At 34.2% G+C, this 17514-nt stretch overlaps 1 protein-coding gene across 1 annotated transcript in view; it reads left to right on the plus strand.

The window, feature by feature from the left end:
* Window positions 1-13469, plus strand: part of SLC26A5 (solute carrier family 26 member 5) — a 47105-nt gene extending 33636 nt beyond the window's left edge. The window contains exons 13-19 of the mRNA XM_044679724.1: window positions 1544-1613; window positions 5204-5296; window positions 6318-6420; window positions 6519-6523; window positions 7717-7932; window positions 9682-9736; window positions 13285-13469. Of these exons, the coding sequence (XP_044535659.1) occupies window positions 1544-1613; window positions 5204-5296; window positions 6318-6420; window positions 6519-6523; window positions 7717-7932; window positions 9682-9736; window positions 13285-13469 (727 nt within the window). The remainder of the gene's footprint in view (window positions 1-1543; window positions 1614-5203; window positions 5297-6317; window positions 6421-6518; window positions 6524-7716; window positions 7933-9681; window positions 9737-13284) is intronic.
* The last annotated feature ends 4045 nt before the right edge of the window (window positions 13470-17514 follow it).

Genomic DNA, 17514 nt, shown 5'->3' on the forward strand with positions numbered 1-17514 from the left:
TTTGTCATGAAACAGATTCGTCCCCCCCCAATTAAATGTCATTATAAATTAAAATCTTTTTGGATAATTTACTATTAGAAGTTGGACAATTCAAATTATCAAAGACTCTGAATCCATAAAAATAAATTAAACCTACATCTTTCTAGCTAGCACGGGCCAGTGGAAATGGCACTGCATTTGGGGCCAGAGAACTGGGGAGTCTGAATCTTGCCCTAACACAATCTCTCAAATACTAATTTTCTTCATGTAAAAGGGCCAATATTTACACCACTTATTTCACAGGGTTTTTCTGAAGGAAGTGATTTGCAAACATTAAAGAACTACATAAATGAGTTACTGCTAATATTCTAATATTTTAAAACTATAAAAATGAGAAAATTTTCAACTCTGTATCAGAATCTTGTTTGTTTTTTTGATGGGAGGATGGAGGACTGAACCTGAGATTTCACTAGAGAAATTTCTTCAACCTAAAAAAGCTCAGGTACTGTTCTACTTGCCAAAATTCTTAATGCTAACATAAATTTCGCATTATAAACACACATCAAATGTAATGAACACAAGTCTGTAAATAGACAGGGCTTTTAAAGTAATACTTTTTATTTTATGTATTTAACAAAAAAGTTTAAAAATATTTCTGTACATATATCATAACTAGTATTTATTGTGTTTCATCCATTCACTGGAGATGGAACAAGGGCTAGACTTATGGATTTCATTGTAACTCTCAGGGCAGGAAACTCCTCAACTTGCAGGTTGGCATCTGTGACTTGTATTTCTTTTTTTTTTTTTAACCCTTGTACTTCGGTGTATTGTCTCATAGGTGGAAGATTGGTAAGGGTGGGCAATGGGGGTCAAGTGACTTGCCCAGGGTCACACAGCTGGGAAGTGGCTGAGGCCGGGTTTGAACCTAGGACCTCCTGTCTCTAGGCCCGACTCTCACTCCACTGAGCTATCCAGCTGCCCCAAAAAAAGATTTTTTAAGATAAGTTTACAGACCCCAGGTTTCAAAAATCTGACCTAAAACATAGAATATAGATTAGGAAGTTAAGAGAACTGGAGTTATATACTGGACAAAGCTAACCTCACCATGATTGTAACTTCTCTCTGCTTCATATTTCTCCTCATTTTCCATCCTTGGTGTGGTTGTAAGAACCTATGTATTAGTGAGCTAGAAAATGCATTGTGTTTGGGATATTTTGTGAAAAGATAAACTGAAGCTTGGTTTAACAGGTAGAGGTTTTCTTTCTGGATGACCTCAATTCAAGTCCTGTTTCTGACACACATTTGGGTAACCATGTGCAAGTCACTTCAACTCTAAAATTTTCCATTACTGATGAGTTACAGATCTGCACTGGTAAAGGGACTTTCCACACATTGAACATAATCTACACCAATGAAATTCCAGCATTAACTCCAAAAAAGGGCAGGGGGAAGCAATTATCAAGTATTTCTGGGTTTATTGATACTGTGGTCCGTGTGTATAAAAACTATCCATTTACATCAGAAACTGTTTCCTTTTTGTGTTTTTTTTTCTTTTCTCCAGTCCAACCTACACAGTTCTTGGTCAACTTCCCAACACAGATGTATATATAGATATAGATGCATATGAAGAGGTAAGAACAACTTCTAACCTTTTTGTTTTAAGATATTTTATTTTCCCAATTACACATAATAACAATTTTCCACATATGTTTTTTGAAGTTATAAGATCCAAATTTTTTCCTCCCCCCTCCCAAAGATGGTAAGCAATTTGATTTAGGTTATACATGAATTATCATGGAAAACATATTTCTATATTGGTCATTACTGTAAGATAATAACCATATAAAACCAAAACACCAAAATAAAAAATAAATAAGCTAAAGTGAAAGATATTATGTTTTGTTCTGCATTCTCACTCCAACAGTTCATTTTGTGAAGGTGGACAGTATTCTTTTTCAGAAGTCCTTCAGAACTGTTGTGGATCATTTTATTTCTGACAGTAGTTAAGTCTTTCACAGTTGAACACCATACAATATTGCTTTTACTATGTTCAATGTTTTCTTAGATCTGCTTATTTAATTCTACATCAGTTCACGTAGGTCTTTCCAGCTTTTTCTGCAAGCATCCTACTTATCATTTCTAATAATACAATAGAATTCCATCACCATCATATGCCACAATTTGTTCGGCCATTCCCCAATTGATGGACATCCCCCCAATTTCTAATCCTTTGCCACCACAAAAATAGTTGTTACAAATATTTTTATACAAGTACATCCTTTCCCCTTTTTCATTATCTCTTTGGGATATAGACCCAGGACTGGTATTACAGTATCAAAGAATACGTTCAGTTTTATAGCTTTTTGGGCATAGTTTCAAATTGCTCCCTATAATGATTGGATCAGTTCACAACTTCACCAAAAACACATTAGTGTAGGGCAGCTGGGTAGCTCAGTGGATTGAGAGTCAGGCCTGGAGATGGGAGGTCCTGGGTTCAGATCCGGCCTCAGACACTTCCCAGCTGTGTGACCCTGGGCAAGTCACTTGACCCCCATTGCCCACCCTTACCACTCTTCCACCTATGAGCCAATGCACAGAAGTTAAGGGTTTAAAAAAAATTTTTTTAAATACATTAGTGTCCCAGTTTTGCTACATCCCCTCCAACATTTCTCACTTTCCTTTACTGTTATATTGGTCAGTCTGATAGGTGTGAGGGGGTATCTCAGAGTTGTTTTAATTCTAACTTTTTAACTTTAGTAGCCCTCCACTGGTATAGATCACAGCTCCTCTAAGTCTTCCTGCGAAGTCCTTTTGAGTTAATGTGGCCAAAATATAATTTCATCACCTGGTGGCCAACTTTATGAGTCCCTGTAAACTTAGTGAAGCTAGAACTAAAGGGGACAGGCACAGGCTCAAAGCCATTCCTGCCTAAGACCTGCCAAAACTTTTTTTAACACTACTTTTTGTCTTAGTAACAATTCTAAGATGGGCAAGGACTAGACAAATAGGGTTAAATGACTTGCCTAGGGTCACACAGCTAGGAAGTGTCTGAGGCCACATTTGATTCAAGTACCTCCCAACTCAAAGCCTGGTGCTCTATCCTCTGTGCCATCTAGCTGCCCCAATCTTCCAGCACTTTTCTTTGCTAAAATATAAGATCATCATTTCCACACCACAGTTAAGGCATCAGATCAGGACTTGAGTGAAAGCTAACATTTGGGTGTTTTTTTTAGTATTATTTTTTACGTGTAAAATCAATTTTTAATGTTCACTTTTTAATTTTTTGAGTTCTAAATTCTCATCTCTAAGATGGTAAACAATTTTACATAGGTTATACATGCATGATCATGCAAAACAGAATTCCACAATAGTCATGTTGTGGAAGAAGACATATTAAAAAAAAAACAAAGATAATAAAGTAAAAACATAGTATGCTTCAATCTTCAATCAGATTGCATCGATTTTTTCTCTAGAGGTGGATTAAAGCTAACATGTTAAATGGTTAATAATAAATTAATAATAATATATCTAAATGTTCAGATTTATAGAGCACATTCCCCACAGAAAACTTAAAAAGCAAATAAAGTAAACTACACAATTATTATTTTCCCCCTGTTTCAAGTAAGAAAACTAGCACCAGGACAGGGAAAGGAAAGGAGGGAGGGAGACAACTTTGATCATATAATTTAGGAAAACTTGTGTGGAAATTTGTTATTACATGTAATTGGTAAAAAATGGAATTTTAAAAACCAAGTAAGAAGACTAAAGCTCAGACAGGTTGTAACACATACATAATTACACACATATGTACATACAAAGACTATATATATAGAGAGAGAGAGTATATTTATCTTGAATTTCACACCTTTTATTCCTTCCTCTAAGTCTATGGTCAACATTTGTAATATGATTATGCCACCAACAGACTGTGTCTACTATCTAAGGGCCAACCTAGCTAAGTACAGAAAGGCTAACCACCAGTAATTTAGTCAACTAGGTGATATATTATTTGGCCATAGTAATCAAATTTAGTATGTTAAGTAAGAACGATGATAAGAAATCTTTATCTTGCTTTTGTTTCTCCCTTAAATATAATAGATTCTTGTTTTTAAGTGTATGCTTTATCAATATTAAGAGACAATGGCTTCATTTGAAAATATGTTATTTTGTAGCTGTATAATAATTATTGGTAATGCTTTTAGCCTATGAAACTCTATTCTTTTCCTCTTCCATTTAATAGTTAATAATGATGACTTCAAATTTCCTTGAATTTGAAAATCCCCTTTCTTCTGAAGATTCCAAAGTCCCTTGCAATATGCTCTCTAGAACAATGTTTCTGGCTGACATACGCTAAGGTCTTGGAATTTCTTTGAAGGAAGCCTCAGAAAAAAAAAAGATCAAGTATTAGAGAATGGCATTGGTCTTTATAATTGTTAATCACATCCCTATAATATGGAACAGCCCCAAGAACTATTACTTATATTCCTCTCTTCTAAATTGTGTCCGAATGTACAATTACACATCTGTAGAGGCTCTAAAATGAAACTAGTATGATAATATCAAATGTTATTAAGTGTCTGCCCCATCACCATTATGCAGATTTGAATTTTATGACATGAAAAGCAAATCAGAAGGATTCTGTGATCTTAAAGACTTTGAAAATACATTAGAGAAATCTATATTTCCTTAGGGATGTAACTATTCTAAGAAATATGTGAGACAAAATTATCATGTCTCCATAAAGAATATGTATAAATATATAATGGCAGTTAACCTTGATATACCATTCAGTGCCCTTCTTTCCCATTCTTCTCCTTCCTATCTATTTTGAATCAAGCCTGCTTAAACTTTTTCTCCATTCATCTGAATCTCCTTTCTCTTTGCTTAAAATTAACTTTCCCAAAATCTCACAATTACTCCTACTCTTCAGTTTTTCTTTCTTTCCACCCCATTCAATTCCTCAATTATGTTTTTGAGCGAAATAATAAAATGAAAAAGATATGGTAAAAATCAACCACTTCAACCTTTCTTAAGGTTTTTTGCTTTTCTCGGTATTAATTTCTCTAAAATATGAATTGAACAGGGAGAGATCTTGGGCTTATCAAAGTATTGAGTAACATAACACCAAGACAGTTAATTGTTCTAGGTAAAGTTGGGAGAGGGAAAAATTGTCATTATTAATCTGAAATTAGTTTAAATATAATAATATTTTGTTCCTCAGGTGAAAGAGCATGCTGGGATAAAAATATTCCAAATAAATGCTCCAATTTATTATGCCAATAGTGACTTGTACAGTAATGCACTAAAGAGGAAGGTGAGTAAAAGAATCTCTTTAGAAGTTCTTGCTCTTGAAATAAATTTTCTTCTTTTGCTTATATTAAAATTTTACATGGTATTGCCCAACATGCAGAATAGCAGCCACATTTTTGGAGGGGATACATTTCAAAGACTCTCCTCATACAGAGAAATCTTACACAGATAATAAAGATTTATGTACAAAAGGAATTTGTAGACAATAGAAAATATATTTAGACAACTGCTGGAGTTTTTCTCCAAAGCTTTCTCTTCTTCAATATTATTTCAGTTCCTATGATTATAGTAGAAAGAAAATCTCTATTAATTACTAATCTCTAGGTTTTACACCTTGTGCCATATGATCTCAAAGGAACCTGGCCAGGGTTCAGGTTGGGAATCAAGAGGCAGCTCAACCCATGAAAAGTTATCAGGTGACGAAGTAAAAATTACCAAACCTGTAGGATTTCCATGGATAGAATAAGGCTCACTTTTGCTTTGATTTTATTGTTCATTCCTTTGGGTCCAATTCTTCATGACTCCATAGATAATACTGTGCATGGGATTTTCTTGGGCAAAGATACTGGAGTAGTTTGCCTTTTCCTTCTCTAGTAGATTAAAGCAAACAGAGGTTAAGTAGCTTGCCCAGGGTCACAGAGGCAGTAAATATCTGAGGCTATATTTAAACTCAGGTCTTTCAGACTCCAATTCTTGTGCTACCTAGTTGACTCCTTTTATCTTACTCTCCCCTGAATCCCCACTAAATCATGCCTTCACTTCCCATGGAAGTGATGGTAGTCATTTATTATATACTAATGCTACATAGTGAGGCAGTAACCAACAAGAGATACACTAATCATCCCTTTGTAGCTCTCTAAATGTATCTGATGGGTAGACTCTTTTTTGTATTATCAATATAATCTCCATCCTCCACAGTTTAAATCCAGTTTCCTTCGAGGAATGTTAGAGTAGTAAATCTGAGTGGGCCTTGGGTAGCCAGAAAGCAGATTTGCAAATACATTTAATGTTGCATTTCCTTAAAGACTGGAGTTGACCCAGCACTTATAATGGCAGCAAGGAGAAAAGTCCTGAAGAAGCATGCCAAGGAATTAGCGGCCCAAGGCAAACACAAACCTTCAGTTGTGAGTAATCAACAATTTTTTTTCTACCTTCTTAATTTGAACTCTCTTGACTTTCTTAAAACTTTATAGCATAAAGCTTCTAAAAAAGGGACAATGAGAAAGAATTGGTGTTTTATTTTATAATAAAAGTATTTAATAAAGATAGTTGAACAAGGAATGAGAATAAGTGTTTTTTTCCACCGCGCTTTTTAGATTCCTTCCCATCCTTTAACATTTGGCTCCCAGGTAGTATTATTTTATTATCTTACTCCTTCTAGTACCTCACAATGCTACTTGCTCTTCTCTGACATACTTAGGTATTGTAAGAAATAAAATTAGGACTATGGTCCTTATTTTTCATAAATTTTATTAGTATTTACTTGGATAGGTAGAAGCAGAGAATGAGAGAGAAAATCCTTTAGCCATGTGGGTGCTCTCCACATGGTTCCCTCAGCCACCTTTTGTTTGGCTGGTTCCTCCAGAAAGAGACCCTACTTCCTTGTCTTCAACCTTTTTTCCTCCCTCTCCCTTCTGAGTCCACTTCATTCACTTCTAGTTCAAACTCAGTCACATAACTCACACTAGAGGACATAACTAGGATCATAGGGACACAGGTAAGACCCTATGCGTAATCCTGGGAGATGGTTGCCTTCACACAGTATGATTTTCTATTATAGATACTTGTGCATCTGTCAATATGCTCTAAGTCCCATGAAGGCAGGGACCTTATGTGCCCCAATGATTAACACAATATTCTGCATATACAAGGGACTTCATAATTTTTTTTTATTCAGACCATTTTTGAAGTGATATCACTAAACTATGGAAGATTTATTCCTTTTTAAAGAAAAGCATTTTAAGCATTCATCTCTTGCTCTAGGTTAGGTTGGACAAATAAAAAGTCTGTGGGGACTCTTCATCCATTTGGACCTTCAGTTATCAATGGCTAGCCATTCCTCTTTTAGTCTCCTAAATTATTAACTAATACAACAAATAGTGAGCAAATGTTATGTAAAAGACACCAGCTTGGGAGGGAAGAATAGATGTGAATGACAAAGAATAAAAACCAAGTCTTAATGAGTTGCTTTCTTTGTATATTAAGTTTAGGGATTATTGTTCCAGCAGAAGAAAGCTTGTAATGAGAATTCAAGCGTATACATAAGGCTTTCAGCATTATATAGTGCTGTCATTTGCATGAAGGACATGAATAGCATATATAAACATCTTCTATGACAAATCATACCTGGAATCAGAAATATAAGTTGTATGTGTTCATAAAATGGAAGTATTGTGGTAGAACTTTGGTCTGTTCTAATTCTAGGATGAGGATGCAGAAACAGGAGGAGAAGAAGAGACAAAACAAGAAGAAGAGATTGAAGAAAATGCAAAACCAATGACAATTGAGTCACTGGTCCAAAAAACATTTCCAGAAGAACTGGAACGGTTTTTGCCCCCAGGACCTAATGTTCACACTATGATTTTGGATTTCTCACAAGTCAATTTTATTGATTCAGTTGGAGTAAAAACTCTATCAGGAGTAAGTATCTCTCCTCCCTCCCTCTTCTCAATAAGATAGCAAAATTTGTTTTTAATCACCAGATAAATGACTGGATTTTTTTAACTTAATTTTTAATGTTATATATATTTTACAGTTTGCATGTAGATAAAATTTTAATAATCATTTGACATTTCTTTATCTATGTTCTCTCCCTCCCTCCCTAAGTTTTTACATTTTTACTCCTGCTAAGCCACTTTACTTTACATTTTTTTATTCCTTATATTCTTGACCTTTTGTTCTCCCAGATGAATTTTGTTATTTTTTCAAGTTCTATAAAATAATTTTTGGTAGTTTAATTAGTATATCCCTGAATAAGTAAATTAATTTATGAAGAAATTATTATTTTTACTATATAAGGTTGGCCTACCCATGAGCCATTCATATTTTCCCAATTATTTAGATCTGGCTTTATTCGTGTGAAAAGTATCTTGTAATTGTATAATTGTGTAATATAGTATGTTTTAAATTGTCTGGTTATTTTAAATGGGATTTCTCTTTATGTTATGGGGGGCTTGAAGTTTTTCGTCCTTGCTCTGGAAGCTCTTGAATTTGGTCATATTCCTGAGAGTTGTCACTTGGGGGGGTATATTTCATGGGGTGAGCAGTAGAATTTCAATTTCTATTTTACCCTATTGTTCAAGAATATCAAGACATTTTTCTTGGATAATTTCTTATAATATGATGTCTAGGTTTTGGGTTTGTTTTTTTTTTTAATCATGACTTTCAGGTACTTCAATAATTCTTAAAATTGTCTTTCCTGGTTCTGTTTTCCAGGTCAGTTGTTTTTCCAACAAGATATTTCATATTTTCTACTATTTCTTGATTTCATTTTATTGTTTCTTGATGTCTCATGAAGTAATTAGCTTCCACTTGCCCAATTATAATTTTTAAGACATTATTTTCTCCAATGAGCTTCTTAACCTCCTTTTCCATTTGGCCAATTCTGCTTTTTAAGATGTTATTTTTCCCCTTCCATCACTTTTTTTCTTTCCCATTTTTCCTCTGCCTCTTTTATTTGATTTAATTCCTTTTTGAGCTCTTCTAGAGCAAGTGACTAATTCCCACTTTTCTTTGAAGTTTTGCCTGTAGCTGGTTTTGATCTCACTGTCCCTTTCTGAATTTGTGCCTTGTTCTTTATCTCACAACGACCAAAGTGATCTTCCTAAAGTCCAGGTGTGATTATGCCACTCTTGTTAATTCTAATGACTTTCTAGTACCTTTCAGATCAAATACTTTTTCCTTTGTTAGCTATTAAAATTCCTCATAACACAACTTCAGACTTTCTAGTTTTATTTTCCTTTAATCTGCTTTACCTACAGCATCGTCCAGCCAGACTGGCCCTTTTGCTGTCCCTCACACACTACATTCCATATCCTATCAATGGCCCTTTGTGGTAGATAGTTCCCCAGAAAGGAATGCAGTATGCACTCTCTCCTCACCTTTTAGAATCCTTGGTTTCCTTCAAGGTGTTTTCCTGCATGAGTACTTTTCTAAGTTTCTCTCCTCAGCAGCTCGGGCCCTCCACCAAAAAATTACCTTGAATTTATTTGGCACGTTTTATATTTGTGTATCTGTTGTTTCCTCTAATCAAATGTAAGTCCCTTTAAGTAGAGAGACTCATTTTCTTTGTAATCCAAGTGCCTGATACATAGACGATGCTTAATAAATATGATTGATTAATTGACAAACATATCAGCAGAAACTAAATTTATTTTAATACTATTACAGATCCTAAAAGAATATGGAGATGTTGGTATTTATGTATATTTAGCTGCATGCAGTGGTAAGTAGACAAAAATCTGAAGAGAAATTTTAGCATAGTGTTTTGGTTTGTTCCAATAAATTTTTGGTTTGCTTAATAAATGTGTTTTGGAAACTTCCTAGCTTTTCAGAGTTTTTAATAGCAAGTCACTTAACAAAAACTCAAATATTTACCTGTGTGTAGATACCACCTAAGAGCTTATTTTGGAAAAATAGGATTAATTATTCTTTGTTTAAACTAGTAAAGCTTTAAGAATTATTTAAAGATGACTATAAATAAAAAGTGGTTTCATGTGTCTATTACATTAATAATCTTATTTTCTGTTCAATAGACTTGGAATATTTCACCTGCTAGCCAATTACCTTTTGTGTTTTATATTATACATATTATATGTGTATATACACACACATATATTTACATTTTTAAATTATATATATTTATATACTTGCATTGTTTTATACCTGTATACATATATACATACATATATANTCACTAAACTATGGAAGATTTATTCCTTTTTAAAGAAAAGCATTTTAAGCATTCATCTCTTGCTCTAGGTTAGGTTGGACAAATAAAAAGTCTGTGGGGACTCTTCATCCATTTGGACCTTCAGTTATCAATGGCTAGCCATTCCTCTTTTAGTCTCCTAAATTATTAACTAATACAACAAATAGTGAGCAAATGTTATGTAAAAGACACCAGCTTGGGAGGGAAGAATAGATGTGAATGACAAAGAATAAAAACCAAGTCTTAATGAGTTGCTTTCTTTGTATATTAAGTTTAGGGATTATTGTTCCAGCAGAAGAAAGCTTGTAATGAGAATTCAAGCGTATACATAAGGCTTTCAGCATTATATAGTGCTGTCATTTGCATGAAGGACATGAATAGCATATATAAACATCTTCTATGACAAATCATACCTGGAATCAGAAATATAAGTTGTATGTGTTCATAAAATGGAAGTATTGTGGTAGAACTTTGGTCTGTTCTAATTCTAGGATGAGGATGCAGAAACAGGAGGAGAAGAAGAGACAAAACAAGAAGAAGAGATTGAAGAAAATGCAAAACCAATGACAATTGAGTCACTGGTCCAAAAAACATTTCCAGAAGAACTGGAACGGTTTTTGCCCCCAGGACCTAATGTTCACACTATGATTTTGGATTTCTCACAAGTCAATTTTATTGATTCAGTTGGAGTAAAAACTCTATCAGGAGTAAGTATCTCTCCTCCCTCCCTCTTCTCAATAAGATAGCAAAATTTGTTTTTAATCACCAGATAAATGACTGGATTTTTTTAACTTAATTTTTAATGTTATATATATTTTACAGTTTGCATGTAGATAAAATTTTAATAATCATTTGACATTTCTTTATCTATGTTCTCTCCCTCCCTCCCTAAGTTTTTACATTTTTACTCCTGCTAAGCCACTTTACTTTACATTTTTTTATTCCTTATATTCTTGACCTTTTGTTCTCCCAGATGAATTTTGTTATTTTTTCAAGTTCTATAAAATAATTTTTGGTAGTTTAATTAGTATATCCCTGAATAAGTAAATTAATTTATGAAGAAATTATTATTTTTACTATATAAGGTTGGCCTACCCATGAGCCATTCATATTTTCCCAATTATTTAGATCTGGCTTTATTCGTGTGAAAAGTATCTTGTAATTGTATAATTGTGTAATATAGTATGTTTTAAATTGTCTGGTTATTTTAAATGGGATTTCTCTTTATGTTATGGGGGGCTTGAAGTTTTTCGTCCTTGCTCTGGAAGCTCTTGAATTTGGTCATATTCCTGAGAGTTGTCACTTGGGGGGGTATATTTCATGGGGTGAGCAGTAGAATTTCAATTTCTATTTTACCCTATTGTTCAAGAATATCAAGACATTTTTCTTGGATAATTTCTTATAATATGATGTCTAGGTTTTGGGTTTGTTTTTTTTTTTAATCATGACTTTCAGGTACTTCAATAATTCTTAAAATTGTCTTTCCTGGTTCTGTTTTCCAGGTCAGTTGTTTTTCCAACAAGATATTTCATATTTTCTACTATTTCTTGATTTCATTTTATTGTTTCTTGATGTCTCATGAAGTAATTAGCTTCCACTTGCCCAATTATAATTTTTAAGACATTATTTTCTCCAATGAGCTTCTTAACCTCCTTTTCCATTTGGCCAATTCTGCTTTTTAAGATGTTATTTTTCCCCTTCCATCACTTTTTTTCTTTCCCATTTTTCCTCTGCCTCTTTTATTTGATTTAATTCCTTTTTGAGCTCTTCTAGAGCAAGTGACTAATTCCCACTTTTCTTTGAAGTTTTGCCTGTAGCTGGTTTTGATCTCACTGTCCCTTTCTGAATTTGTGCCTTGTTCTTTATCTCACAACGACCAAAGTGATCTTCCTAAAGTCCAGGTGTGATTATGCCACTCTTGTTAATTCTAATGACTTTCTAGTACCTTTCAGATCAAATACTTTTTCCTTTGTTAGCTATTAAAATTCCTCATAACACAACTTCAGACTTTCTAGTTTTATTTTCCTTTAATCTGCTTTACCTACAGCATCGTCCAGCCAGACTGGCCCTTTTGCTGTCCCTCACACACTACATTCCATATCCTATCAATGGCCCTTTGTGGTAGATAGTTCCCCAGAAAGGAATGCAGTATGCACTCTCTCCTCACCTCTTAGAATCCTTGGTTTCCTTCAAGGTGTTTTCCTGCATGAGTACTTTTCTAAGTTTCTCTCCTCAGCAGCTCGGGCCCTCCACCAAAAAATTACCTTGAATTTATTTGGCACGTTTTATATTTGTGTATCTGTTGTTTCCTCTAATCAAATGTAAGTCCCTTTAAGTAGAGAGACTCATTTTCTTTGTAATCCAAGTGCCTGATACATAGACGATGCTTAATAAATATGATTGATTGATTAATTGACAAACATATCAGCAGAAACTAAATTTATTTTAATACTATTACAGATCCTAAAAGAATATGGAGATGTTGGTATTTATGTATATTTAGCTGCATGCAGTGGTAAGTAGACAAAAATCTGAAGAGAAATTTTAGCATAGTGTTTTGGTTTGTTCCAATAAATTTTTGGTTTGCTTAATAAATGTGTTTTGGAAACTTCCTAGCTTTTCAGAGTTTTTAATAGCAAGTCACTTAACAAAAACTCAAATATTTACCTGTGTGTAGATACCACCTAAGAGCTTATTTTGGAAAAATAGGATTAATTATTCTTTGTTTAAACTAGTAAAGCTTTAAGAATTATTTAAAGATGACTATAAATAAAAAGTGGTTTCATGTGTCTATTACATTAATAATCTTATTTTCTGTTCAATAGACTTGGAATATTTCACCTGCTAGCCAATTACCTTTTGTGTTTTATATTATACATATTATATGTGTATATACACACACATATATTTACATTTTTAAATTATATATATTTATATACTTGCATTGTTTTATACCTGTATACATATATACATACATATATATATATATATATATATATTTAGAAATAATGCTGAAATGTGAAACCTAAGGCATGAAATAATTTGCTTTTCTTCTCTTACAGCCCAAGTTGTGAGTGACCTCACTCGAAACATGTTTTTTGAGAATCCCTTTGTAAAGGAGCTACTATTCCACAGCATTCACGATGCAGTTTTAGGCGCAAAAGTTCGAGAAGCCCTTGCACAGCAAGAAACCTTAGCTACACCTCCAGAGGAGGACTCAGAGCCAATTGTTGACACTGAGGAATAGAAGTAGTCTTAAACACCCCTTGCTTTATAAAACTTCTTGTGAAACTAAGTAGACATTTTGAAATACCAGACATTAAGAATTTTCACTTTTGTAGGTAAATCCTATTAGTTGAGAACTGCTTGATTTGGAGGGTGAATGAAGCATCTCAAGATGTGTCACTTGTATTTTTTCTATCCAATAATTTCCAAAAAATTATTCTCTTCTGCAGCATTCTGCATAGAATTTACATCTACCACTGTATAGTGTATTCAATGTTCCTTATAAGGACAAGCTTGCTGCCAGGTGAGTGGAATATGTTGGCTGATTTTATAATCTAACCAGGTAGCCTTCTAATAAGCATGGCTGAAGAGCACTGAAAAGCATACTTTTTCACTCAAGTATTTTTTTTTTTTTAACAAAAGTAGAACACTTCATTATACAACAAAGCATAAGTATTAATGAAGTAGGTAGGTACAGTTTGGTACCTTTCTCAGCAATATACATTATTAGTCATGGCTTAATTTAACCCTGGTTTTGTCCTTAGGTTTAAACACTTTTTTCAACTCATCCTGAACCTTACACTCAGAGTCAGAGTAGAAGTTCCCTACTCAGGCTGTTCTGTCATCAAAAACTCTTACTGTTGCATTTATCACTATGATGAAACCTGCATGCTTTTGTTATAAGGTAATAGGCCTTACTGACAAAGGAAGCATATTTTCTGGCAACCGTAAGTTTTCTTTTTCTAATTTTCTGGTGTCTTCTTTTCTCCACTAGCCTAATAAGAAAATGCCAGGGGAAGAGATATTTATCCTTTGGTTCTTAGCTTTCTGACTTGTCCAGATTAATACACAGCAAAGTGATATTGCTGGTCTATGGGAAATTTTAATGCTCTCTCTTCTCCCCTTATTACAAATCAAAAGATTTTTCAGTTACTTTAGTACTGTTATTGTCCCCTGCCCTAATCAAGTTTCCCTTGGTCTCCATTTGTATTGTCCTTCCCTTAGTAAGATACACAAGATCAGATACATCTGCTTTCTGATACAGACTGCCTTCTGAAAGAGCATATAGTTACAAAAATCAGTTTATTCTAGAAACTGTTTTCCAAAGTCCATCATCTTTTTCAGTACCACTGATTTAAACAGAACTTAATGAGGACCTTAAACAGGTATTATATAGTTTTAACCACATATACTTTAGCTCCAATAAAGGCTTTAAAGTAGTACCTGGCACTTCACAGACACTAAATAAATATCTGTGGTTAACTATTTGATTCCTTATCTTACAATAGTTTAACTTTTTCAGTATTTTTTTTATTTCTGTATTATATTATTTCTGTTCTACATTTTTAACAGAATTCCTACATGTACATAAGAAGAAAATCCTGTGTGAGAGGAGGGGAATACATTTTACTAAAATCAGTAATTTTTGTTTCTTCACATCTGTTACATCTAAAAGTCAAGGTCCCTTTTGGGTAAATTGTTTATGCAGGGTCATGGGAATATATTAAAATGGGATATATATAAAAAACTATTTTTACAGCAAGTGGGATTTGGGGATGTTAATACACAGGGTCTTTATTTTCTTTATTGCTCTGGTACCCCCAAGACATTAAAGTTGCTATTTGTAGGGCTTTCCATATTTCATGATTCTGCCTTCAGATACAGAAAGTCATGGATGATTTGGGGGTTAATAATACCTAATTTGTTACAAGCAATTTATTGATGGGTTTTGGGCTTATCCACTGTCATTGCAATCTTTTATTACAATTTGGAGGTTCCTTAATAATGATAAATTAAAGCAATACTCCAATATAGCCTGCCCAACTCTGACTCCACAAGAGGTTACCATTGCTGATCTATACGGATGTATGGGTATGATGTCAGTGTATATATGCATGTTTGACTTTCAGCAAAAGAGTCAGTACCAGTCACACCCTACCTACCTCTACAGTCTTGCAGGTAGCTGGTGAGAGGGTTATTATCAGATATTAGCAATTCATGTTTATATTGTGCTTTACAGTTTACAAAGTGCTTTTCTTTTAACTTGATGAGGTAGGTAAATGAGGAAACAGGATCCAAGATGTTTGCAGAAACACTGGGATGGAAAAGGTGTTTGACTTGGGAACATGATATCGATGGGCTCAATAGTAGCCCTGACATTAGCTGGGGAATCATGGGCAAATCACTTAAGCTCTCTTGCGCCTAAGTTTCCTCAGCTGAAAAAAATGTATAAAACCTACAGTACTTCCTTCACTGGGTTGTCGTGAGGATAAAATGAGAAAACATAAGCAAAGCACTTTGCAAACTTTCAAGTGCCGTATAAATGCCAGCTATTAAAGTGGCTTGCTCATCACCATACAGCTAGTACATGGTGTCACACAGTTGAAAATTTTCTACCACACCATGCTGCCTTGCAGATAGAGCTCAAGGAAACAAGTACCACATCCTTATTTGTATAATAGCTGCCTCTACAGAAATGAAGAACGGTGACTGCATCTCTAATGTGATAACTGACATTCCTGATGTGAGAAATAGATTGTCTTTACAGATATTTGAGAATGGGTAGGGAGCCTGAAAGGAGGCAATAAATTAAATTGGGCCCTGAGAATGTGGGGTTGGGGGGGGGGGGGGGGGGGGGGGTGTCTCTGTGTGTGTGGGGAAGGGGAGGGAGAGGGAGGGTTGTGTGCCTTTGTGTGGGGATTGGGGGAAGGGGTTTGTATCTACTTCTGTGTGCCCCATGTGGGGATGGGATAAAATGTCTGCCCAAGTAAGGGGTGGGAGTGTGTGTGTGTGTCTGCCCCTTTAAAGATATTAATATCATTTCAATTCTGAAATCATACAAGACTGCACGACATTTGACTATGTCTGCCTTAACCAATACCAGAAGGCTATAGGTTTTCTTAATATCTGTATGCCTTCAACAATATACTTAGGAGGAATAATTGCCTTAGTGTGTCTAGATTCTTGCTAATGTAAGCAAGAGCTGATGACTGATGCAAGCTATTTAAAACATACAACAAATTAAAATACAACTAATATTTTTAAAGTACCTCAAAACAACATAAGACTCTTTAAAATATTCAAAAGCCAGTAATATTTCCAAGTGGCCTCTGCTCAGTGACTTCTCAAAGCAGGATCCACATTGATTACCCAAATGCCTTGGTTTAATGTGCTCACAAAACCATCTGGGAATAAGAATGGCTTGCTAATTCTTCCAATGTACCTTACACTTTGTATAAGAAATGTTTTTAAAAAGTGTATGAAATAATTTTTTAGATATGCCCCATTTTAAAGGTATTAAAGAAAATGTAGTATTTTAAAGGAATCTCTAGTGACTTCTTGTGAAGCAAAAATTCCACTTTGTATTTTGAATTGTCATTCACTAATTTTGTAGACTGAGATGGGGGTCTTCATACACTATTTTGTCAGTGTGTGAGACACTCCCTATGTTGGTCTTTTTTGTAACTGCCTACTCTTAAGTATTTACAGGCAGTTCCCACTTTAGATAGGATTGTTCTCAGAATCAGTCTCATAAAATAGAGCAAATGTTCCCACAGGAATTTTTTTTTCAATTAGGTGTAACATAACTGACCAAAGATTCAGCTTTAATTAAATCTCTGCAAACCCCACTGTGTATCATTAAAGCAAAGCTACAGTAACTACAAAATATTACTTGTTAAGCTGTTAACTATTGTTTGGCATAAAAACTCAAGCTCTTCAAATGATCAGTTGCCTACCTGATTATCTGAGAAGTTGAATTTCTACTTTTTAACTGAAGATGAAAATTGCTTAAAACCTACTTCAACTTTGCACTTTCCAATACAGGCAAAAGCTGCCTTATAACATTTCAGAATGGAGTTTAAAGCTGACTTTTGCATTCAGTGTTAAGACTATTACAACCTATATCTGTATATGAAAGTGAAAATTGTCAAGAATGTGTCATGATTATAATCAAATTTACTTAAATCAGAGCACTACAGTACAAAGCTTGAGTATTCTGCTTATCTCACACACTTCTTCAGTCATCGGTAATTGTTTTTATTTTTAGTTTAACCTGCTATTGGCTT

The sequence above is a fragment of the Gracilinanus agilis genome, chromosome 5 (assembly GCF_016433145.1).
Source record: "Gracilinanus agilis isolate LMUSP501 chromosome 5, AgileGrace, whole genome shotgun sequence".
Lineage (NCBI taxonomy): Eukaryota > Metazoa > Chordata > Mammalia > Didelphimorphia > Didelphidae > Gracilinanus > Gracilinanus agilis.